The sequence below is a fragment of the Ictidomys tridecemlineatus genome, chromosome 3 (genome assembly GCF_052094955.1).
Source record: "Ictidomys tridecemlineatus isolate mIctTri1 chromosome 3, mIctTri1.hap1, whole genome shotgun sequence".
In the NCBI taxonomy this organism is placed as follows: Eukaryota; Metazoa; Chordata; class Mammalia; order Rodentia; family Sciuridae; genus Ictidomys; species Ictidomys tridecemlineatus.
In genome coordinates, this window is record NC_135479.1 from 115897801 (window position 1) to 115924089 (window position 26289).

The 26289-nt window shown below is 39.5% G+C and overlaps 1 protein-coding gene across 7 annotated transcripts in view; it reads right to left on the reverse strand.

Annotated features, from left to right (window-relative positions):
- Positions 1 to 26289, reverse strand: part of Tnik (TRAF2 and NCK interacting kinase) — a 375407-nt gene that overhangs the window by 36126 nt on the left and 312992 nt on the right. For 5 of the 7 annotated variants that reach the window (XR_013436636.1, XM_005332470.5, XM_078043639.1 and 2 more), the window contains 7 exons: positions 23813 to 23977; positions 20966 to 21205; positions 18672 to 18778; positions 11354 to 11517; positions 9286 to 9383; positions 8391 to 8414; positions 2670 to 2854 (listed from right to left, as the gene is read on the reverse strand). Coding sequence is in view for 6 of the 7 variants with exons in the window: in XM_005332470.5 (XP_005332527.2) it covers positions 2670 to 2854; positions 8391 to 8414; positions 9286 to 9383; positions 11354 to 11517; positions 18672 to 18778; positions 20966 to 21205; positions 23813 to 23977 (983 nt within the window). In the remaining variant the exon portion in view is untranslated. The remainder of the gene's footprint in view (positions 1 to 2669; positions 2855 to 8390; positions 8415 to 9285; positions 9384 to 11353; positions 11518 to 18671; positions 18779 to 20965; positions 21206 to 23812; positions 23978 to 26289) is intronic. The other 2 variants (XM_005332469.5, XM_005332471.5) reach the window with 1 other exon arrangement.

A 26289-nucleotide genomic window follows, 5' to 3' on the forward strand; every position in this document is an offset into this window, starting at 1 on the left:
CTTCAAAGCCAGCCTCAGCAACTTAGCAAGCAACTTAGAATAGTGATTTTGCCTCTAGAACAATATTATTTGTTGTTAAAAAAAGTAATTTAATACAATGTTTCAAAATATCATATTTTAGCATATTTATGGTTTTTAGTAACTGTCTCAAAATAAAAATAAAAAAAGGCTGTGGATGTGGCTCAGTGGTTAAGCACCCTTGGGTTCAATCCCTGATACCTAGAAAAAAAAGAAAGAAAGAAAATGCAGGAATAAACATGAGATGCAGTGGCAGCTCAGAAGACTGTATGGATTCTACCTCTGCAAGCTGGGCTGTGAGTCAGTGACTTCTAAAGGGACAAGAGAGTGCCAGACAGCAGAAGAGAAGTGTAGCCTGGTCTAAATGGGGAACTGTAGGAAGGTGGGTTTTCTGCTACGGAGGATGGAGAGGAATTCCAGATCTGCCTTTAGAGGGACAAGGACAAAACACTATACATAGCTTTGCAAAATATGACTAGAGGTGGGGAGTGGGGGGCTTAAAACCAAATGTTATGGGCCAGGATTGTGGCTCAGCGGTAGAGGGCTCGCCTAGAACGTGAGAGGCCCTGGGTTTGATCCTCAGCACCACATAAAAACAAATAAACAAAATAAGGATTTTGTGTCCAACTACAACTAAAAAATAAATTTAAAAAAATGCCTTTGCTTATTAAAAAAAAAACAACCAAATGTTTTTTAGCATTTCCTCATAAACTATCTTGGGTTATTCTATTTCTTTTTCTGTTTTTTTTTTTTTTTTTTTTTTTTGTGGTGCTGTGGATTGAACCCAGGGCCTTGTGCATACGAGGCAAGCACTCTACCAACTGTGCTATAGCCCCAGCCCTGGTTGTTCTTCTAAATGTTAATATTAACCTGCAGTTATCCATGTATAATTTGGTCTCTGTCCAACTGGAATATAAACTTTTGGAAGGTCAAATACAAGTGTACATACTTCTCAAGTGTATCAAAGCCTTCAGCATGATGTCGAACATAGAATGGGAATTTCAACAATCTTTTAATTTCATAATCCGCTCTCATCCTGATAGTGTATGCTTAGTGCTTAAAGGGAATTCTGAACATCTGTGAAAAGAATTAATGCTGAATCAAGATAAAACCGGAAAGGGCCAGCCTGTTTGGCACAAATGTTTTAGAATAGTGATTTTGCCTCTAGAACAATATTATTTGCTGTTAAAAAAAGCAATTTAATACAATGTTTCAAAATATCATATTTTAGTATATTTATGGTTGTCGGTAACTGGGTAATCAACAGTAAAACACCAAGCATAGATTTTTGGCAATGATAACTGGATTTGCCTCTCAGACTTGCTTGTAATGTAACAAAAGTGAAACAATGGATGGCATTTCCTGCAGGCTAACCAGACCTGTGTCTCATCCTTCTGGAACAGGACAATGACCTGTGGCCGTGAGGCATCTTCTCAATACAGAGTGAGAAGAGTGATCGAGGTCTGGTGATCAATACTGATAGCTAAGTCACAGGACTGGAAAGGAAAAGATAAGCTGGAAAACTCAGTGTTGCATTCTGTCAAGGTTCTGGTAAACCAGGGCAATGAGACCTTGTTTGAATCTGGAGAAGGGATGGGGAAGCAACAGAGAATGGGGATATCCCACTGAGATTCACTACAATGTGAAAGAACAGTAAGCTCCTTCCTCATGCTAAAAAAACAGAAAAAGAAAAAAACAAAAGAAGTAAAGGCTATAACTACTAAGGGAAATAATGGCAGGCATAGATATAGTCAAAAGGAAGACTTCGAAGACAGACAATGAAGGTGATGATGTAGAAAATCCTAAGGGTAAGATTTAAAGGTATATTAAACCAAATGCTGGGAAGTTTCTCTCCCTGATTGTGTGACTCCTGATTCTGTCAGTGGGATGCTAACCCAGGATGCCATGTACATTTATCCTTATTTACTGGTGGCAGTGGTGGCAATGGAATAGATGTCTCATTTCTTTTTTCATTTTATTCCCTAAATGCCATTGTTCACAATCTCTCTTTTGTAGTTCTAGGGAGAAAGGCTTGCGCCAATGACAATACTGTTTGTCCTAGAGATGAAAAGAACAAAAACAAAAAAAAGAAAGAAAAGAAAAAATTCACCAAAAGGAATATGTAATGGACACACAGTTCTAGAAATGTACAAATTCTAAGTGATTATGTCTATGGAGAGAAATTAGAACATAACTATATTATGTTCTAATAAGAACCCCAAACTCCAAAGCCAATTTGCCTTACCAGTGTTCCATTGTAGCCATGGGAAAGTAATGGACACACAGTTCTAGAAATGTACAAATTCTAAGTGATTATGTCTATGGAGAGAAATTAGAACATAACTATATTATGTTCTAATAAGAACCCAAAATTCCAAAGTCAATTTGCCTTACCAGTGTTCCATCTACGATTTATATTTAGTTCCTATTTTTGTCCTTTAGCTTTGGAGACCTAGTCTCCTTCTGGTCTGCACTTAAGAAGCAGTCTAGAGCTGGGCATGGTGGTACACACTTTTGTAGTATCAGTTACTTGGGAGGCTGAGTCAGGAGGATCCCTTGCGCCCAGGAGTTCAGGGCCAGCCTGGGAAACATAGCAAGGACCCCACCTCAAAAACAAACAAATAAATTAAAAAAACCCAAAGTTCTCTTACATCAGTCTGGGTATGTCACTGACAGCCACTGTCCCATCATGGGTCTCACTCTCTCCATCTTCCTCCTCTTCTTCACTACTCTCGGACTCCTCACTGGAGGAGGAATAATCGGTCACCTTCTTCAGGGGGCGGTTTGTTTCTTCAATCCGGAGTTCTCTTAGTTCTTTGGCCAATGCCGTCAGATCCTACAAAAGAAAGGTTGTTCAGCGTATGAATTTTAGACATGACCAAAGCCACATCTCTCAGCAAGTTAGTGCTCCAGCTTAAGCAACAAAGGGGGGGAAAAAAAGAAAGAAAAAAGCTCTATAGAGAACTGTGACAAACATAGTTACTGCATGGAACTAAGAAAACGATGTTTGTGGTGTGTAGAAGCTAGAAAAGAAAGATGAAATCACTTTAAACTTTGTTCAAAACCAATAGCTAGACCCGTTCTGAATAGACAGGTGCATGTGTGTGCAGGCCATGTTATGCGCATACACACACATACAAAATTGTGCTCTCATTTTATTTTGAGAAGGTGAAGATGGTCACCCTCAGAGTTAAGAGGAAAATACATGGAATTAAAAATGGTTCCCCAGTATGCTGGGACTCCCACCCAAGCCATAGCGATGGCCTTTCCTTTCTTACAATTACTGCTGGACCAAAATCTAGCATCAGTCATAGAACAGAGCGATTCCCAAGGTTCATTTGGTGTGTGATCATTCCCTGGAGAGCAGAGGCACCACATCAAATGATGGCCCACCCCAAAGCCCAGAGCCATCAAAATTGATAGCCACAGAGCGGAGTTAATCAAGAGGGGGAAAAAAAGAAAAAGCAAAAAAAAAAAAAAAAGGAGAAAAGGAGTTCTCTTCCAGAATTATAGGTGTTTCACTGTCTCAAGTTTTAAATTCCAGTCACCTGGCAGAACCCTGGCAAAGAACACTGAAATGGATGTGCAAACACCAAAAGGAAGAGAGAATTTTTCAGTTTTCCATGAGTATGATGAAACCTTTAGCCTTATGGATGTGATGATGTGGGATTTAATCACCAGGCATACTGCAGGCAGTGTGCTGAATATCTGACTACCTTTTATTTGGCATGCTATCAGAGCAATGCAGAGGGAAGCAGTTCTGCAGAAGCATGGCCGCTCTAATTTGCATGGGTTAAACTGCCCATGGCACACAGCATGCAAATGAGGAAAAAGCAATTTGACATCAGTCTTACCATTTCTCCCTATTTAGTGACCCATGTGGGAATCAGAGCATTCAGTGAGAGACAGGGGATTAGGGAGAAAGAAACTCATTGAAAAAAAAAAAACTAAATCCTACAATTTTCTTATGGCCATATTCTCTCTTTATTTCATTCCAGAAATGTATTTGTTTGATTCACCTGAAGTAGGATTAGAGTAATCTAGGTGACCTAAATGACATTACATAATCTCTCCCAACTGGATAGAAGAAGAGCTGTGATAACCATGTATGAATTATAATTATGATTTTATTTTGAAAAGACTACAAACCATCATATTTCTCTATTGCTTACCTACATGCCAGGGATGACTATTTTGAGTGAGACCAGGGGAGGAAACACTTCGGGCGTTTCAGTTGAAATTTAGGAAGTTCAAGGTGTTAAGTGAAAGAGTCATTTCTTTCTAATTTCATAAAAATCAAAGGGGAAGCAATGATGACTTTAAAATTTGTCCTGAGGTCAAATTGGAGCCCTCGGAAAAAGGGAAGCTTCTGCAATTTCTAACTGTGCATTATATATACAAACAGCCTTGCAAGGGCTTTTCTATACAAGCACACTTGCATAAACAAAATAGCCTCAGTCTCAGCACTTAAATTTATCCCATTTGTGAAAGTGAAAGTAGAATTGTATTAAAAAGGCTCAATGGTGTTTAAATAAAATGCATACTATTAAGGAAGAGGAAAACTACCACACACATAGAAATTTGTGCAAATTTATTTTGGGTTTCTTTGGCAATGAGCCAAAATAGGAAAAGCTCATATGCACATTTCAGCTTTTTATTTATTTCCTCTTGGTAATTGCTAATGCCTATTTTCATCAAATGGAAAAGAAAGTGAAGAGTATACTATACTTGAACACAATGGGAACATAGTGTCTGGACATTTTTTAAAGCCATGAAAGGAAAAGGGTATTATAATCTTCCAAACTAGTAAAATGACAACAAATTAGATAGATTTCTTTTGTGTTCTGATTATAGTACGTTAAGACCTTGTTAAGACTCCTCAAAGAATGTAACTAGAATTTAAACTGTTACTTGTCATTAAAAACTACATTTTATTATAGTGTAAAGAGAGAATATGGTTTAAAGAGTTTATTTTAAATCAATAATTCTGAGTAAAATATAATACTATCAGCTATGACTTACTTAAATTAAAGCACATTTTCCCCCAGGGCCTACTTTTGCTTATTTTGACACCTCAAAACACAACTAAAAGAGATTTTAGAAAAATCAAAATTATTTAGAAATATTTAGCTAGTCCATAGCCCATTGATTTCAAGAAACTTTCACTTGTTAAAATGACCTACATCTTCCTAAACACTGTTATTTAGAAACACTTTAAAGTTCTGACCTGCTTTATAATTTTGCTTTTAATCAGAATTTGTTTTGTTTCTGTTATTAAAAATCTCCTTCCTGAAACATTAGAAATAATTGCAAATTCCTTTTAAGTTTAATTGGTAACAGCTTGAAGGATGAGGCATATGTGAAAATTTCAGGGTAACATTAATGAGTAACTCAAAAGTAATACCCCCAGTCAAAGAAAATTAATTATCCACACCAACAGCCTGTGTGTTCAGCTGACATTTTGTTTCTTAGCCGTCTACTATGGAAAAATGTATAATAACAAAGTTCTAGAAAATAGACGAGATCTAAAATTGACACCACTGAGTTCAGATCCATTTTCATACATTTTATTCTCAGACAATAACAATATTCTTCATATAATGAGAATTTCTGGTAATTTATTGCATGGCTATGTCAAGCCTGATGCTAAAAAGGTATTAAAAAGGGAAATAAAAGAACTATTTACCAAAAAAATATCCGAGAATGTATTAAAAAATATGGAAAAATGGTTGATTTTTTGTAAACTATGAAGCGAATATGAAGATAGAAAGGTATTCTTTTAGGTCTCTTTTTGGAAATAATATAGTTTATTAAAATTTTAGCCCAACTTCTTTAACCATTATATTGTTAAGGAACTGAAGCTAGTCTTTTCCTTATGAATTAAAATAAATTACTTCCTATTTAGGAAATCAAAAGATATGACACTGGCTAAGTCACTTAACTTCAGTATACTCATCTGAAGAAAAAAGTGTTTGGATGATTAGTTCTTTCTCAAGTTCCATCCCATCTAAGAATGTGCTTGGGAGTTTTTCAGATTCCTGTATTCTAATGAAAAAAAAAAATGGTGGCAAAGCCAGAGTTTGCTTATGCAAATAATCTGCATGTCAAATATGTGATTGTGCTAAAGTAAAAAGTACTTATTTTCAAAGGCTGTACTAAGTGATCACAGACTATGGCTGTAAAAATGTCATCTTCTTATGAGAAAGTAATGCAAAATTAATGAATACTTCCCAGACTGACTTTTATGAAAAATTAAACCATTAAATCAGCACTAAAAAGTAACGAGTTCTCAAACAAGAGTTTAAGACTTTTCATTTCAACCCTCAGTTATCTAAATGGCAGAACAGTCACTGAGAAGGAAACCATGTTGAAACCAGTGGACTGGAGAAGGAAGGGTCAGGGTTAGCTCTAGTTAAATTCTAGGTTTCTCCACTGTGGCACTATTGACATTTCGGGCCAGATAATTCTTTATTGTGGGAAGTTCTCTTGTGCACTGTAGGATTTTTAGTAGCATCCCTCTGCTCTATCTGGTAGCAGTGCCTTCTGCCTTCAATATGACAGCCAAATCTGTCTCCTAAGGGTGGTGGAGTGGAGGAATCGTCCTCAGCTACGAGCAACAGGGTTAGGGAGAGTCAAGTAGTCCAGTATTTTTAGTGCTTTGGATCAATGACACCCAAGAGATGGGATTGACAGGGTCACCCAAGGGGCTTTTTCTAGCTACACATGGTCCCAGAGATGTTGGTGTATGATTCACATCGCCTCAGTTCCTTCTAATCAATTATATAATTAATTAATTATACTTCTATTGCCTCTTCCCATCTCTGTCCAATGTGGTGGAATACACCCAGGTAAATAAAACAAATTTGGAAAGTCTAAAATATCCAGGGTTAACCAGATGAAATCCACTAGAGCTCTGTCCCACATGAGAGCCACTCCTAGGCCATTTTTGGGACTCATAAAATTGCCTTGAATTGTGCATAAACACTCAACCATTTTACTGGTAACCATGGCATCAGAAAATAATTCTCTTTCTTCACCTGTTCTGGGAAAAAATTGACAAAAGTTGTGACAATTTCCCATTCTTCTCACTATTATGAGGGAAAGGATCTGGCAAGGCCTTGGCAGAGAGGCATTAAGAATATTGCCCTCTTCCCTCTCCATAAATACCATCCCCACACGGTAGACATGTAGAGGCTCATTCCTTTATAAACAATAATCCTTTACCTAGGATAACTTTATAAATCACTGAATGGTGAGATTGTCCTAATTCTGAAAAAGCGAGGCTATCTGGTAAAGCCCAGATGCATAGAAATGTGCTCTTCCCACTTGAGACCAGCTCTATGACTCAGGCCCAAATCCTAACAATCATGACAACTTCTTGGTTTTTCATAGGGTTTTACGCATCACAAAGTACTTCTACACACATGACCTTGAGTGATCTAAACAATCTTATAGGTGAGGTTGGGCAGGTGTTTTTATCCTCATTTTACAGATGAAAAACTCTGGCCCAGAGAGGTTATGAGACTCATACTAGCCAGCTATTTACTGGGGGAGCCAAGATTTAAATGCAGCTTGCTGATCCCCCAAGCCAGTGCTTTTTCCATGTAATTTCACAAAAATAGTGCTCAGCAGAGGTTCAGCCTTAAAGCCATCAGGATAGACTTTAGATTCCATGCATTGAGGACTCTGCAAGGTCTGGCTTTGAAAAGAAATCCCACTATGCTGTACTCATGCAGGCCTGACAAACAGCAGTGAGGCAGTCATCTTTCTTAGCAAGCTACCTCCGATTGGCAAAGCCATATACTTCTCTAATGGAAAAATGTCTCCAAAGATAAGGAAATAAAGTCACTTAACTCACCAGGATTCATTAACTAAAGTTGATGTTGCTGCTGATGCTCTTGTTAATGCCCCACAGAATTAATCTAACAATACTCAGTAACTCCTTGTTCACAAATCACACACTATAAATTTGGAGTGCCCTGGAATGATGTTTCTCTCTCTCTCTCTCTCTCTCTCTCTCTCTCTCTCAGTGGTTTTATTAACCAGAGAGCCATCTCTTAGCAAGGCTGGTGAGGACAGGTTTGCTATTGGAAGGTAATGGAAGGAGAAACTCTGCCATTAATAAAGCACTAACACTTGGTGTTAGCCAGATGGAACATTGGAAAGGTGACATTTTTCTGAGAGTAGGCTCTAAGCTTTACATGGGGAGGGATGAAGGTCTCAGGCTGCCTTCCATCGAAGGGGCTCTCCTCCCAGTAGAAGACTGGACTTTGAACCTGTGATTCCCCCAGCCTCTTCTGAATGTCAACATCAGGAAATTAATTTAATATTTACATTCTGCGAAAGTATGACCAAGAAAAGGTAATACTAACCTCATCTATAGCTTTCTTATAGCTCTGAGATAAGAGGGACCCAATCCAGAAGAATCCACAGAAGGGGAAAATCCAGAAGAAAGGAAGCAGGTTAGACACAGAATTGCAATCATTAGAACAAAACTAAGAAAGACAAAAGGCAAAGAGAAGTTCAACCCAGGACCATGCACATTTCTTTCATTATTATTCAGTATACCTCCTTACGTTAAGATCTTTAAAAAAAAAAAAAAAAAAAAAGAACACAATAAACCCAAAAGGCTTCACATTCATTTTGTAGAAGTCTCAGAAAATTGAAATAAATTGGGTGGATAGTAACTCTTCCCAAGTAATTTTCCACTTTCAAATTTCAGCCTGCATGCTTTTATTTCTTTCTGTAAGTGTACATGGTGTCCAGCAATGATGCTGGATTTCAAATTGTTAGGTCCCTGTTCACACCATGCTTATCAAGTTTGGATCCATAAAACAGCTCTGGAAGGCAAAAAAAGTAGCAGAAAAACTGTAATGTTCATTCATATGTAAAATAATATGAGAAAGAGCAGAAGAGATAAGAGAAATCCATAGTAAGTGCTCGAGCATCCTTAACTGCTAGTTCAACATCTTTTTTGCCATTTCTGAGCAGAAATTATGGAAAGACACGAGTTATTCCTCTTACTGCTTTACTCTCTAAAGGAGCACTGATGATCAGCAAAACATTCAAAGGCAGAGGACAGAATCCGAGATCTGCTCAGTTCTTTTTAAATCAGGTATCACTTCCCTCTGGACGTTCCCAGCATCCTTTCTTTTATTCATCTCAATTTTTGCTCATTATAATCATGAATGTATCCCTGACTACTTTATGTTGTGGGTTCTCCAGTAAATTAAAAGAGTTTAAAAACTCATAGAGGAAGGCACTCACAGCTGGTCGACTGGGCCGGGTAATGTCCCTGGATTCTTCTGGTTTCACCTTGGAAGGCTCATGGGGGAGCACAGGTGATCCTTCTGACTTACTGTTGGCTAGAGGGAAAACGGAGGGTCAAGAGAGACAGGACCATCAGAAAATGCAGACTCATGCCCCAGGTGAGCCATCAATGGAGTGTCATCCCCCTCAGGATTACTGGATGGACTTGCCATTCACTTAGGTATATCCTCAAGCATATACATGGAAAAATAATAAATGTTCAGACAAACAAAATAAGGAAGACACATTACGACCTGTAACCTAGAAGTCGGTAGTAATAATAAGAAAAACTGTAGCAAGCACACTACCACCATCATGAACTGAGTACCCATGTATCAGGTAAAGGGCTCAATGCTTTCTGTGTCGATTATCTCATTTAATTCTTGCTCCAACCTAGTGGTGTGGCACTATTTTTCTATATTACAGGTGAATGCAGACTAGAAAGATGACACAACTGGCCTGAACTCATGATGCTATTATGGGTTAAGTGGGGATTCTTTCTGAGTTCTCCAAGTTCTGTTCTTCATCACTGTACTAAACCAGCTTCCAAGTTAAGGTTCTATGCTTGATTTCCTCCTTTACTACTTACTCACCAGGATGGAATTTTGTAGGGAAAAAAAAAAAAAACCAAACACCTTTATTCGGAATAATTTTTAAACAGGACTGGAAGTGGTCTGGGACCTTTGAGGAAGGAAGAATGAGGTGGGGGTAGGAAAGTGTTGGTGATAAAGTGAAGGGCCCCAGAATAAGAGGTGAAGGTGGGGGAGGCTCCCAACTTTTCTTTTGTTGATGGGCTTATAGGTAGAAAAGACACAGTCCAGGGTACAAGAGATATTTTGTTGTGTTTTAAAGTGGACTTTCCTATGCAGGGACATACCAGGGACACAAAAACACTTTAAATCCAGAACTAGGAACTGAAGGAAAGAATATTAAGAATTAAACCTCATCTAGGTCAGAGAATAAAATGATATATAATTTTTTGTTTTCTTTAGTATTTGCTCTAATTAAGTTGCTTGTGAATAGAAGGGAATGACACTTTTCTAAGCTAAGAAAATTTGTGTTCAGACACAAAGACATACATAGCTCTGGTCTATGAAACAAAAGTCAGAAGAATGTATATAGGGGCAGCCGTGGGCCAGTCTATGTCCCAAGTCACTGACATGGATATCAGGTTTTAGACACCAAGCTTTTCAGAATGGACACAGGGCAATTCCACTTATTTACAACCTGAAAGGGATACTAGGACATAAACTACAGTTGTCTCCACTGCAGAGGCCAAGAAAGAATAAACAAGACGTGGTTCTCATTGAACAAAGTGGTTTATAAGTATATAAATATTTATTAAATGCACTTCAAAAGTACTGGTTTTCATCACCTTTTGCAGAAGGTGATCCAGAGTGAATTTTGACTAGCTAGAAAATGTATTGTTACATATAATTACATGTACAATATTAATGGTTTTCAATAAGATTCTCCATTAATGAAAAGTAAACAGTGATGAATGATTTGCATTAAATGCTTAGAGAGACTAATTTTTACCTATCTAATAACCAGAAAAGTCAAATATATTTTTTTCAAGTCAGAAATTTTATTTCTTCTCTCAAGTGTATTTATTCTAAATGTTAGTCTTTATTAAATTTCATTTTGAAAAATACCTAGAATTATGAACTATGTTCAGAATTCTAAAAGGGATGATTGGCACATTGGGAACAGGACATTCAGAGGTACATAAAATTCTAAAGGCAATCAAATAAAAATGGAAATTCAGTGACTAGTAACTATTTTTAAATAAGACCACAGTTTGACGGTTTCTCTGGAAAACACTAGTACCTGAATCTAGCAAGAATTTGGTCCACACAATGAAGGATGGTGACCCAGTCCCTGTGGAAGACTGAGGCAGCGAAGGGGCTATTTGGGGTCACAGAGTGATGACCACACCGGGACCAGGGTCAATAAAGACCCCTCTTTCCACCCGTGGCTTTCCTCCATGGACAGTGTCCCTGGGGAAAGGTAAGATAGGCTTTACCTCGAACTCTGGTGCGTTCACTGGATCCTGCTTGTGACCCAGGCTGGGAGCCTCCTTGAGAACTGGGCTGGGAGCTGGGGGTGCTGGAGCTGGAAGAACTGCCACTGCTGGTCCTCTGCAAGGGGCTCTCCAAGACTGGCTCCGTTCTCCGGAGATCCGGGTTGCTGCAATGGTGGAGCACATTGATTACACCCTCAAGACTTGGCCAGTTTTTCAAACCACACATCTGATAAGGGTTCCATATCCAAAATATATAAGAAGCTCAACAAAATAGCAAGAAAACAAATAGATTTAAAAATGGGCCAAGGAAAATAGGCAACAGACTTATGTAAAAATTCTCCACACCACTAAGCATAGAGAAACCAAATTAAAAACACAAGGAGTTATCGCCTGACACCTGTTAGAATGGCAATTATCAGAATGAGATGATAAGCGTTGATAAGATACAGAGAAAAGGAAATACTTGCACACTGCTGATGGCCATATATCATATATATATATGTGTGTGTGTTTGTGTATATGGACATGTTTATATATGTGTGTACACACACATACACACACACACACATGCACACACTGTGGATTGAACACAGAGGCACTTAACCACTGAGTACATCTCCAGTACTTTCTATTTTTTTGAGACATGGTCTCCCTAAGTTGCTTAGGGCCTGGCTAATCTGCAGAGGCTGGCCCGGAACTTGTGATCCTCCTGCCTCAGCTTCCCAAGCCCCTCATTGCAGGCCTGTGTCACCGTCACGTATGTGTTTTAAACACAAAAACATCAGACACACAAAAAAGCAAGCATGACATGATCTTCCTCATATGTGGACAAGTCCAACTCTGAAAAGCAACGAGGTTATCAGGGCCTCTGGGATCAGTAGGAGGAGACCAGGGAGATGCTGATCAAAGGGAACAGTTCCAGTTAGGATGAATAAGTTCTGAAGATCTCTTGTACACTATGTGACTATAATTAGTAATAATGTATACTTGAAGTAGATTTTAAATGTTTTTATCAGAAAACATGAAAACTATGTGAAATGATAGATATGCTAATTTATACAGATGCAAAACATCACATTGATGCTGTGTGTGTGTGTAAAATTTATTTGTCAGCTGTTCATCAATAAGCCTGGGGGAAAATAACTTGCCATTGATGGAGAAGCACCGTACAGCACTTGTCTGCAAGGTCAAGGGGTAAAGGGGGCACTCAAGATACCATGCACTGAAGGAGTCTCAGAAGTTGGCAGCTTGACTTCCTCATGGAACTCCTGGCCAGCTCCTGGGCATTCAGGGAATGAACTCCTGACTCAATCTTTCAGTCATTACACTAAAAGCACTAGCTCTGAGATGGTGAATCTTAAAGGGAAGCTTCCTTTACTTTTTCCTGTGTGCATTATACTAAACTTGAAATATAGGCAGCAACACTCAAAATCCCTGAACAAGAAGACATTCAACTTTATTTCACTATTTTACTATTTGGTAAATTATCTTCTCATCTTTTTTCTTTTGTATATATGGCAGCATATCATATATTTGGTTTTTATTTTTGCTTTTTTTAGCTTTTAATACTGCATTGTGAGCATTTTCTTATGTTTTGGAAAAAAGGAATGGCTGCATTATAGTCCATTGTATAGATGAATTAGTTTGGCCATCCTCTGCTCTTAGATATTAAGGTGCTTCCAATACATTGCTGTGACAAATAATGATGAGATAATCATCTGTCTGCACACCAATACTCAACCATATCTCTATTTCCTGGAAATGGAATTCTTGGGTGAAAGGCATGAAGTTAGGTATGTGTAAGTGCACATATGTATACAGATGTAGCATTTCTTTGACTCTTTAGCCAAAACCTTTCTAGTAAGCATTTATTTTGTGAGCCTCACTGGATTGGGAAGAGGGATGGAGAAACACAGGTCACAGGGCGAACACTCAAGTTACAACATGATGGTGGCAATGAGATACACACAATGGAGACAACATTAAACATGGTAACTTTGAATGTTGTCTGTGAAAGAGGCTGTAAATACTGCTGGAGCTTGGGGAACAATTCTTGCAGACTGGAGGGGTCATGGGCAGTGGGATGAAGGAGGGAGAACTTGACTGGGTCTTGGGGCAGTAAGCTGGGAGGCTGGAAAGAGCCTGTGTAAAGACCAGGGCTGGGGTTTCCAGGTGTATGTGGGTGTGGAGGGGACACCAACAGGAAGCAGTGCCAAGTTGGAGAGGAGGGTGATCAGAAGGAAAGGTCAGGTTATAGCCTGATCAGGCACCAGCCTTTAAAGCCTGGCAGAGAAGATACATCCCCCAAGGGAGGTCTATGCATGACTGGCCAGGAGAAGGGCAGGCAGAACAGTGAGAGGCTGTTGCCATGTTAGATGGTGAGGCCTGGGCCAGGGCTGTCCCAGCGTAGAACAAGAGCAAGGACATTAGCAGAATCAGTTGAGATGAGCATGCATCTCTGATGGGGCTCAGAGACTCTTCCCATGTGAAGCTAATTGGATCCCATGGGCATTAAATCCCTGACCTGGGCCTCATTAGCACAAGTCCTCCCACTGGAGCTTACCAGGGTAGGTGCTGATCTTGACAGGCTGCTATTTTTTGCTGGGGTAGACTAAATGAAGTCTTTGGTTTCTATGTAACCACCCATAGAAAAAGGGAGAACTTACAATGCTTTTCTACCTTTTCATTTTTATTTTTTTGGTCAAACACTAGCAATTTGAGAAAATGTCATATTGTTCACATTTTTCTTTTCTTTATTATGTATGTATGGTGTGGCTTTGGGTCCAAGGGATCCGGGATAAAGGCTCTAGGTTCAATTTCAGAAGGATTCCATTAAATAATAGATTTCTCTTGTTCATGTATTACTGAGTCTACTCAATCTAAACATGTAAAAATTTGAAAACATCCAAATAGATTTCTTTAAATGCTAACTTTTAATTCCTACATTTGCTATTGTGCAGACAATGATGTTTGGTCTATAAAACACATAGTAAAGTAAAATGTGGCAATTATTCCATCCACTTGAATCATACAAAAAGTCAAAATAGAAAATGAGGATTACAAAGTGATTTTGTGCCCAAGTACTTGGGCCAAGTCTTTTAATTAACTGACTGGCTGCCAAAATTCACTTTACTTTGTTCTCTGATGATACAGTCAATGAGAATAAACAAGTCATAAGAAGATAGGCTTGGGATGGGACAGAGAATTATTTTGAAATTAAGCTTTTAGTCATTGGGTTTTGACTGGGTGTTTCTGGCTCAATTTAAATCTTTTTATATTCTGAGTATACTTGTTTGATCGAATTTTAATTTGCTTTAAAAGAACACATGAATCAAAGTTAAATATTAAACTGTCTGGAAGTTTTAAAAACAATCTAGTTATCAAAACTTGATTTAAACTCAACTGAGTGCCCTGACAGGATTATCCACAGGGTAGGTGAGAACCGCTCTTGGATCTGGCAGCTTGAGCAATGCTCAGCAGCATACACAGGAGAAAGAGGAGCCAGGATGGTTGCCTGGGGTCACTGAACTGTGGGATCACCAAGACTTCAGCCATTTAGGAAGGGAGTCATCACCAGCATGTGACAGACAATACCAGTTCCAGCTTGAGTGCGTAAGAGTTCAGAGTATAAATACGTCTCCCAAGACAATGATATTTACAAGGTATTGAGTCTCACAGGATAAGGATCGATAATAGGAGGAATGTCAACACATTCATCTACCCCAGAGTGAGAAACAGGAAAAACGGTGTGGAGTCCGTCAATGAATCAAGGGTCCCTTTCCCCTAGGAAAACCAGGCAGCAGTGGCAGCTGCACTGGTGCTGTGATCAACATAAAGTGGCACTTCAGAGAGTAGACTTTGGTGTAAGACTACCAGAGTTCAAATACCGCCTTATTAACTTCATCACATTGGGCAATTTGCTCAACTTTTATCTCAGTTTGGCATTTAAAACATGGGGTTGACTTCAGTCACTACTTCACAGAGTTGCTATAGAGTTTAAACATTTAATATTTGCAATGCACTTAGAGCAGTATACCATACATATAAGTGCTCCAGAGGTGTTCACTAAATAAACAAAGACCTGCAAAGGTTGCCCAATAACACTTGGTTGAGCAACTGACTGCAGCACAGCTATACCTGCTCAAAACTGCAAAAGCATGCTCTCTAGAGGACTTTTTCTGATTTGGTACAGTGTGCGTAGATAGCAGAAGAATTACCAGGGAGTTGTTTCTGGGAGAAGGAAGGGTATTTAGAATAAAGCTCTGCTTTTATTTTGTAACAGCTACATGTCAGCATACTGCCTGACACTGCCAAGAGTCTTCCCTTTAAGGATACAAAGGGGTTTTCTTTTTATTCAAATGTACTGTTTTCCAAATTATCAAATACAAAACACACATTCTGCAGTTTCTGTTTAATATTAGTACTAATATTAAAAATCTGAGCTTCTTAACCATTATAATCTGCCAATTTTTTTTTTGGTGGTTGTTATTGGTTTCATAAATGGGTTGTTTCTCACACACATCATATTATCCATAGGGCAAACTGCTCTCCTTGATGGCTCTTCTCCATAGGGTAACTTGGGAGCCTGAGATCCTTTGGTGTTGAAACACTGTTATTTTAAACTTGGGGTCTGTAAGTTTGCCACAGGAGAAGAGAGAGGGTCTGCCTTTTACAAATAAGCTAATTCACATATTTACACCAAAGAAAAACAACAAAAAGGTGAGGCAAACAAATATAATTTGCCGTTAATTATACCTGTACTCTAAAGAATAGCAGGAAATAGTAGGCCCTATGACTCAGGCAGTCTTGGTTGGAGTCACTGGGTCCCAAGGCTGTGTGCAGCCCTGCATACAGCAGCTTCTTAATATATATTAGCTAAATTTAGCAAATGAATTAAAAATAATAACAGAAGTGTCCTGAATCTGTCCCTAATTAACTATAGCTTTCACTGGCATTTATTCTAATTTTGCTAATTTTTTAGTTTCCCTTATTATCACTTCAAAGAAAAGACTGGGAAGAAAAGAAGGACTATCAACCAAGAATAAGAAATGCAGTTTAGAAGCCCCAGGTAATCACACTTTTCCCTGTCCATGAAATTATGTGGTACCTTTCCATGGTTCAGAGTTGTGGCCAGTGGGACATCAACAAAGGTGAAGCAAAGAAAAAAAAAATACTATGTGGGGGTTTGATGCACAGTACTGCAACAAAACAAAAAACAGATCTGTGTGTACTGGAGTGTCACTCTTAGAATGCTGCTCTGAGATTGCTAAGGGGTAAAGATACACAGATGAAAGACCTTGTGGAGAAGAGGTACAGGCAAAATAAACTGCTATCTTTCAGGCCACTGAGTTTTGGGGTGGTTTATTACCCAGGAAAAGTGAATGAGAGCTATCTCTATACAGTCAACTGTATTTTTAAGCTTTTATAAATGCAATCCAATCTGGAGCTGCAAAGCCTAATCTACATCTTAAATGTTGGTCACATGGAGATATGTGTTAGCAAGACATGGGGGTGTTCTATTGGACTGTTCCACATGAAGAGAGAGGGATTCTCCACAGTCCCCAATTTTCTTCCACTGTAGGTAAATAATTATTACATTTTAGCTTGCTTCCTTTCTACCTAAGTAGAAAATTGTTGACCATCTCTCATGCATTCTTTGGAACTATTGAGAAATATTGGAAATATTAAAAAAAAAGGTAAAAATATTTAAGTGGTTCCAGGTAAAAACTCATATTTTATAACCATCTGACCATCAAACACTGATTAGACGGGGCCCCAATGTCACTAAAATCTCACTTTGGAGAGAATAAAAAGCTGCCTTTTATTTGACTACATAATGGTAGATCTTTCTTTTTACTTTTTGGTCGACAGAAGGAAAAATACTTAAAAGTTGAAATAATATTGGATCTAAAGCAACCTCAATTCTAAGCAACTGATTTAATGAACAGAGCCCTAAGGGCAGGGTTCAAAAGAGCAAGAAGCCCTGACAATCTGGGGCTTATTGCTGCTCTAGGAAGGGGATGGAGGAAGTTTGCTGGAGAGCCAGGGCTGGCATTCCTCTGGCTCCCCAGCCACAGTGTGTCTGGGTCTGCTCGGTGCTGCTTAGCAACATCAGCTCAGCGTGAGTCTGACAAGTCACTGGGAAGAAAAAAATGGCTCATTCAGAGCCTCCTGTGATTGGTAATTCCACTCGGAATGAGCTAGCATCTTTGCCCTCAAGGGATGCATGCTGCTCTTAGCATAATTTCATCTTATTTATGGACTGACCCCTTCCTACGACTTTTCATGTGAAGAAGAAAGAGCGTTAAGATCAAAAACATTCCATATTTTTAAAATGTGTACAAATAACTGCAAGCTTCATTTCTAGTCTCTTTCTCTTACTAGGAAAGGAGGGTCTTTCTCTTATTATGAACACAATGAAGGAGAAGAAAACAGCCTGCCCAAGCTCATCCTTTTTATAGCCTCAGCAGAGGCCATTTGCTATTTCAGTGGATCCTAAAAAGGAATGTATTCATCATGAAAAATCTGAGGGAAGCTTGATGAACAGCAGCAGCAAACAGCATCTGTTACCACATAAAATCTGCCCAGATACTGCAAAGATATTGCTTACTTTCTAGCTTGTCGAGACTGCTATACTAACCAGTGGGAGTGGATGCAATTTCCTGACTATAAGAGTATACATTGTTGATGGAAAATTCTGGAAGGAGAGCAGAGAATAACGGAGAAAGCATAACTGCATTTCAGAGACCCTCAACAATGCCCAATAAGTGATCTCCCTACTGGAGCGGGTCCTTTCCTAAGTGCCAGGCTGGAGGAGCTCTGCAGTTGGTCACTCTTTTCCTGGCAGTTGTTTTGTAATGTCTCAATGGTTCCCAGGGCTCATTTCTTGACTGGATGCTAAAAATCACCTCATAATAGACCATTTTGATTTGCTGACTCCCTTCAAATGGGACTCGGAAGCTACAGTTCGGGATACTGCAATCTGATTTATATTTGCAATGTTGCTCCTAGATTTTAAAAACTGTCAGTTCAATACACCTGACTGCCTCCTGGGTTGCTTCATTCACTCATCCAGTCGCTCATTCATTCTTGGACCCTCACCGTAACACTGTTTTCTAAGATTTATTGAAGTGGCAAGAGGCATGTGGTCTGGTCCGTCAATGCTTAACGTCCAGGTGGTAAGTTAACAAGCTTCTAAAGCAAAAAAACAAACAAACAGGGGACTTTTTAAATTTTTTTTTTTTTTTTTTTTTAGGAAAGCAATGATGACAATGGCGGATGAGGCTTCTTCCTTTACTTGTCATCTTCCTTCCCTTACCTTGCTCTGATGGGTTGAGAGCCTAGTCTGGGTCCCAAAGCACTACCGTTCCCAGGAGAATTCTTTCTGGCTAATGCTGGGGATATAGAAGTTGTTCTTTGAGGCACCTGGAAGAAAAGCAGAATTCAGGAATATTTTCCGGAAAACATCGACCACAGGCTCCTCTCTGAAAATCTTACTCCTTTATAATGATAAGCAGAAGTTACAGAAACTACCTGAAATATGGAAGAATTATATATTATTTGTTCCTCAAAGAAATATTCAGCTTCCCAAATAAAACCAAACAAAGATCTGCAGACCAAAGACTCTGAAGCATACCAGCAACCATGAAGGAGGGTGATTTCCAATCTTAAAAGCAAACTTAAAGACAGATTAAGTTAATAGTCTTGATTTTTCTAAGCTCTGTGTGATTAACGTCTCTCGTTTGGCCAAGAGTGGTAGATTCCTGAAACCTTTTCAGGGTACCATTACCTCACTGGTGGCTGCATCAGATGAAAGCCGCCCAGACAGTGCCCAGTTCCATTTTTAGCTCACATTACCACTAACAGGCTATGAAATCCACAGAGAAACTGGGATATCAGGCTAGAACTCGGGACATTAAGTCATTTCAGTGAGACTGGAGAACCTGATACAATGGCTCCTGGATATTTCCACTTGCTAATTAACCTGCAATTACCATTTAAACTTCCAGGTCAGAAGACTTTTTGAAGACTGAAAGGGCCATCAAAAAGTGTGTGAGTTCATAACCCACTTGAATCAAACTGTAAAATATGATATATCAAGAACTATGTAATGTTTGAACTACTAACAATAAAAAAAAAGTGTGTGAATACCACCAAGACTGTGAGGTACAGCAGGAAAATGAATTATTAGCTTATCTGGGAAAAGCTCAAGGTAGATTCAAATATGTCTCCTTTGATGAAACTCATGCAGACCCTTTTTTATGAAATCAAATATTGTCAGAGTACCAAAGGAGTCCACGGTGTGAAAGAGTCACATTATGACTTCTAGTGTAGAAAATGACTTTCAATGTAAAGTGTCAGCCTCTGTTTTGAAAAATTAATTTTTTTTGTTACAGCCCATCTTAACATAAAGATGAGGCAGTGAAGGAGAGTGACCACAGCGGTGCTACCATCCATTCAAGTTAAATATTACTACTGCTATTTTCACTTTTTCTTTTCGTAAACATGAACATTTGAAGAGTTGAAAGAGTCTAATTTAATTACTAAAACTTAAGTATCTGAATCAATTTGGAGTTTCCTCTACTTTTACAAATACACAGCTGTATATATTTAGAGTGGACCAATAGCTTCCACTTTCCGTCTCTCTGACGTACCTCATTTGTCACATTAATCTTTGCTCCTAAGTAACCTTTTCTGATGGCACTTCTGCTTCAATAAGAGGAGGACACCACCAAAAAAAAAAAAAAAAAAAAAAGCCATCATTCGCTGTTTTCATTTTCAAAATAATGGAATTCTGCTGTAATATTATACTATCTTTTTTCATAGAATTAATGATGGCATTGTTTCCTGGAAATTGTGGGAAATTCCATGCCTGTCACAGCTCTCTACACTGAGTTTAGGAGAAAGGGGGATTCCTGAACTAGGAAGAATCTAATGTAAAGATGTTTTCAGTATTTTGAAAAACATGCTGGTTGTTTGTAGCCCGATTACAGTCACAGTCCAGAACATTTCTGGGAACTAACAATGAGTTGGTACAGGAGAACAAAAGAACTCGAAGTCAGGACTGTTCTGTCCAGTGGAAAGGCTGGTATTTTACCCCAAAGTTTCATCCTTAGTGATTAATCAGGGCTGGAACTGAATTGTGGCTTAGCCTAGAAGAAGCTGTCCTTACATGGAGCCAACCAGAAGTTTGCAAGGGCAAATAGCACCTTCTGAATTCCTGAAATCTAGTTTTACTTTAAATAAATGTTCTACTTTTTATCTGGATGTTTTCAACTTGTCTACAAGTAGATGTGGTCATCATTGGAAATATCCATTACTCTATTTTTAATATGGATAGTAAAGTGGTCTGGAATGCTTGGGTTGAGAGCACCAATTCTGGTACAGGACACATACTTCTAAGCCATTCAACTGACCTGAGTCTCAGCTCTTTTGGGGAGATGACATTCAGAAATAAAAAGTGATAATCCAAGTCAAAGCTTGGGAATGAGGAGGGACCAAGACAAGCATGAAGAGGGAGGAAGTCAGCATTACCAGGCTTTTCATGGTGGACCAGTAGTGGTGTGCTCATGACCATCATGATAGGGATGATGGTCGCGATGGTGACATTACCTTTGGTGGAATGTCTTCTTCCTGTCGTAACCAAGAGCTTCGGTCAAACTTCTCAATACGAGTGGGGAGAGGAGGGTTTTCAGAGGTGGGGTCCGAGTTCTGGCGTGGCATCTCCACGCGGTGAGAGGTGACGCTCAGGGCCTCCTGAAACCCGGAGAGGCCCTTCGTGGGCTGCTCATGCACTGACTGGGAGGCGGTCAAGGCAGGTCCCTGGGATTTTACAGCTACCAGCTGCGGGATCTAAGCACAAACCAACATCAGAGCAACATTATTAGAAGAAGATCTGCCAGTGTCTCAATCAGTTGAAGGAGGGGAAAAAAATTCCAGGGCCTGAGAATTGAATTACAGGGTCCATCATGCCCACAGCACACTTTAAACAGCCCTTCAGAATCTCCCATGTAGAGCAATATGTAGGGCTGAATGGGAGTTTTTGGCAACAAGTTAAATGGTTTTCTGAGAAGCTGTGGATCGTGTGATGCTAGTGACAATAGCTGTATCGAGCGAGCATTTATTGAACAGCAATCTATTTACGCACTTCTCTTCTAACATTACAAACTTCCTCCTTTAAAACACCTAACTTAGAGAGTGTTGTTGCTCTATAAAAGCAGGACTGCTCTAAACTTCTTGTCAACTCACTGAGTCCACCATGAGGTGGACACAACCATTTCCCTCATCTTACACATGAGCATCATAAGATGCAAAGAGGTTAAGCCACATGGTGAGTCCTCAGCTGACAGGTGCTAGAGCCTGGATTGGGACCTAGTATCTAATTCTCATGGCCCACACGCCTAACCTCTGCATGTCCTGCTTTCTGTGCTGCTGCCTCTGACCATCTACAGCATTAACCATCACTTGGCACCAGGATGTGTCTTGTGAGTTCTAAGTCTCACCACTGGCCATCTGGTGATATTGCTTGTGCAGACAAGACATGCAGTCTTGAAGTGATACTTAAGAGTAATCATCAGAACCCAGGGCACTGGTTACCCCTTTATCATAGCACTGTTCACACTTCATTATCTTTAATGATTCTTTAACCCAACACTCCCATTCAGGAAGCTCAGTTCCCTGGAGACAGGAGCTACGCCTGTCATGCTGAGTTTAGCTCTGTGTCCATCCATGGAAGGTGTTCCATAGATCTTGGCTGAGAAAGAAATCTAGAGAGCTTTCTAAATCAAACCATGAATTCAACAAGCGTTTAGTATCTGCTTTGTACAGGACTTGTCAAACTTGTCTAGTCTGAAATTTTAGTTGGCATGTTATTAATGACAATTTGGAGAGAGTCCTCAAAGCCCAGTTCCACTGAATGTTAAGGCTTCGATCGGAACAGAATCAATGAAAATTACACCAATGCTAAATATCATCACTAAATACATTAAATAGGACTTAAAACCAGAGCACATTTAAAAAATATCTACTGCAAGACACAAACTTACTTTAAAAAGAACCTAAATCAATCAATCAATAAAAATAAAACAAAAAACTGAGGCACATGAAAAATATTTCCCCCAATTAGATGGTATAAAATATATTTTTCATTTTCTGGTCACTTTTAGAAAGAAGTGTCTCCTCCTAAACTCCCTATTAACAGGGGGAAAAATAAACCTTATAAGGTCAGAGTTGGGGGTTTTAAAAGAGAAGTTCTTGTTAAAAAATGTATCCTTTTGAAGGTAGGCATAAAAGAATTATGTACATAGAAAAACAACCCAGAAGAAGCTATGTTGAGATGGCTGGTTCTCAAAAGTCTTGGATGCCAACTATTAGAGGTGAACTTAAATCACAAAGAATACTTGATTTTATCACTACTCTTTGAACTCCTGTTCAGATAGTATTCCATATTTCAAAAGTGACCTTAAAATACATTGTGGAAAGTCCTAACACAGGTGGATGCCTGGAAGAAATTCTAGACAGGTGTAAAAGGCTGCAATACCTATATCTTTCTATGGAATCCCATGCTCTGTTTCACTTCATATTCCATTTTAGGCTTATTTAATTTAAAAGTCCTATAGAGCTTCCAGAAATTTTCTCCTTTTCTAAAAGTTAAATAATCTCTTTTCCTCACTGAGTTGCTTAAGACAGTGGTTTGCAGACCGTAAAGGCAGCAGAATCACCTGGAAGTCTTGTTAAATCATAGACTGCCAGGCCCCACCCAAGGTGCTGAGTGGGGCTGGACATTCTGCATTTCTTTAGTTCCTGGGTGATGCTGAAGCCGTTGGGGGGCGGTGAGCTTGCTGGGGGAAACGGCTGGCTTAGAAGACTCCGTTTTACTGTGCCAAGTTCATTTAATTTTTCTAGGTTTAGACTCCAGTGCAAAATACCAAGAAACAAAAGGCTGTGTGTGTGTGTGTGTGTGTGTGTGTGTGTGTGTGTGTGTGTGTAGACCTCAAAGGTCTATAGGAATTTTAGTCTTGGTAATTATAACCAAAAAGATTTTTGTCCTCACCTTGCAAAACTCTTAGGAGTCTTCAGAGGAGCCAGTTTACCAAGAAGGAATGGTGTGGTTGACTCCAAGTGAAGGGTGGTGCTTTATCCTTTCTCACTCTTTCCTCTATCCTTCAAATTCAGTGGAACTTTCTATGTTGCTATATAACTTTGACATTAAGGGTTGTCATTTGACTGCTCTTATGCCTAAATCCATGTTATAATCCCGTGGGCTTTTTGTTGTTGTTGTTGTATTTTTTTATACCCTAATTTTATTTGTTTATATGTGGTGCTGAGGGTCGAACCCAGTGCCTCACACATGCTAGGAAAGTGCTCTACCACTGAGCCATAGTCCCAGCCCCTCCCCTGGGCTTTTACTGAGTTTTATCATACATCCTAATGCCCAGTGAAATAAAGAAGAGATTATACCTGGGGATCAACAGGTCTGAGCATAGGGGGTGTCCGAGCAGGCTGAACCCCACTAATGCTGAAGGACTCAGACCTCGGGGGCAGATTGGGGTCAGATATCCTGTTGGCAACCTTGTGAGGCATGGCAGGTGAACTCTGTCGGTTCAGCCTTGACCGTTCTTCTACCTAGAAGCCAAAGGAAAAGAGAGCCTTAATGGATAGAAGTTAATTAATTCCCAGTAAGGATTTTCTGTAGTTACCTGCACAGCCATTTTTGTGTCCCTCTGATCAATTCAAAGAGCCATGAGTCTTCCTTTCTGCTCTGCCTCAAAAATTTGCAGAAAGCTTTAATTTATTTTTTTTAAATGTGAGCAAACACTATGGCACCAAAAATAACAAAAAACAAAAAAATGCAGAACTCTGAGCCATAACCCGTTACCTTGTATTACTGCAGTTAGCTGAGCCTACTAAGAGCTTATCTTACATTGATTGGCATAATATCTTGCAGGTTGGTCACAAAGCCATGGGGTTAGCCAGGGAGACAGTCTGCACCCTAGATGATCAAAGGGAACTGTACTAGGCATTAAGATTGCTTGGGAGAAAATAGAAACTTGGGTTGGGTTGACTCATGGGACGAGGAGGGAAAGAACCATGGGGAAGGCTGGCAGAGAGTGAAGTTGAGTCCATGAACCCTGTACTTCTTCACACGCTTCTGATAGGCATGTGGGTGTTCCAGGCTGCCCCCTTAATGAGCACCGCCTGTCTTAAACAGACTCCCTGTATCATTTTCTTTTTCTCTCTTTAGGGCTCTTTCTCTTCAATGGTCCCTCCCTGCTCCCTAAAATATGCTGCTGCTCCTCATTCTTTCCATTCCCAGCATGGCCTCCCCTGCCTTGCTCTCCCCTCCTCCCCTCTGCTCTCCACACGTGGCAATGTCCTTGCCTCCACTCCCTCTCTCTCCTCCAGCCCTATCCTCTCAGGCCACTTCATTTTCTTGTCATTCCCTATCATCTAGGGTCTCTTTCAGCCCAAAGCAGGGAACAGACCTCAGGCTCTTCACAGGGAAGGTTCAATTACCCCACAGTACATATTTAGGGCAGAATGACTATCGCAGAGGACAATCTTGAAGAACATTTTCGATTTTTAGACATATACTGTGAGACATGATGTAAGATCTTACACAACTTCAAGAGGCCTCAGTTTTTCCTTTCAGATCTGTCTTTCCACATCTTTATCTCCTATATTTCTTCAGGGTCAAGCTAATTGTCCAGCTTCCCAAACCTGCCAGGGCAATGCTGCCCTTCTCCTCTCCCTGATGACTCCTCAGACTGGGCAATTAGTTCTCTTTTGCTGACTCAATATTCAGTTCTGTCTGCACAGGTGTACCATGTTATTCATTTTACTCCCTGATTGGAAGTAAAACTTCAAAAATGCTGTTCTTTCCCATCCTTTGTCCCATTTTGGTTCTTTCTAGAGGCAGACTCCGTCTCATATACAAAATAAGTTTGTTAATATTTAAACATGGTAAGATAAGCCAATAGGAAAGAACCCTTCTGCCCCACTAAGGGGGTAATTGGAACGTCTCATCTCCCACCATGGCTGTGCAGGGCACATACAGTTGCATCCAGTTGGCTTGAGTTTTGAGATTCCATGTCCCACAAACTCACCACACACCAAATGAGATTAGCTGCAAAAAGCCAGGAATATAAACCGGAACTGGTATACTTCATGTGTGCTTGCATACCAAGTATTATATCAGCAATCATTATTTGATGATTGCATCAAGCAAAAGAATAAAGCAACCCTGATACAAGACCACAAAGAGGAAAGAATCCCACAGTGACAGCAATACATAAAGTGAGACGAAGGTGTGTAACATACTTCTTTCCAAATGCCAGACACCTGGAAAAGAAGGCGAATATTTCTAGACCACTGGAATTAGTCAAATATCAGCCATTTTCTTATTTCCAGGGAATATTGTTAATAGATGAATGGCAGGTACAAGTCCCTCTTTTTTTTTTTTAAAGACATTAATCTCTCTTTATTAAATTCAAAATCCAGAACACATATTAGTTGGAAATACAGGTTGATTATCCCTACAAGTCCCTCTTAACATCTGAACTCTTACTATACAAACCATTTATGTCTGAGCTCAGGAACCCAAGAATTTCAGACACACATCAGATGAACACCTGGCTGTCTGCACTCTACCCACCTGTTATCCCAAATTCAGAAATCAAATGTATTCAGAGAGAGGGATACTTGTAATTACATTTAGTTTAAAATACACACTAAGACGCAGCACTTTACAAAGCAACAGTAGAAAAGTCTGCCTCTAAGACTCCATCTTGAGCAAAGAAATCACTTTTGAGATAAAGAATTCCTTTAACAATGACAGCAGAAAGCTTCCAGTAAAATAAGTGTTCCTGCTTATAGACCCACAGGCCACCCGGGGGTCTAAAACTACACTAGAAAACAAACAGGGCAGAAAGTTGAGT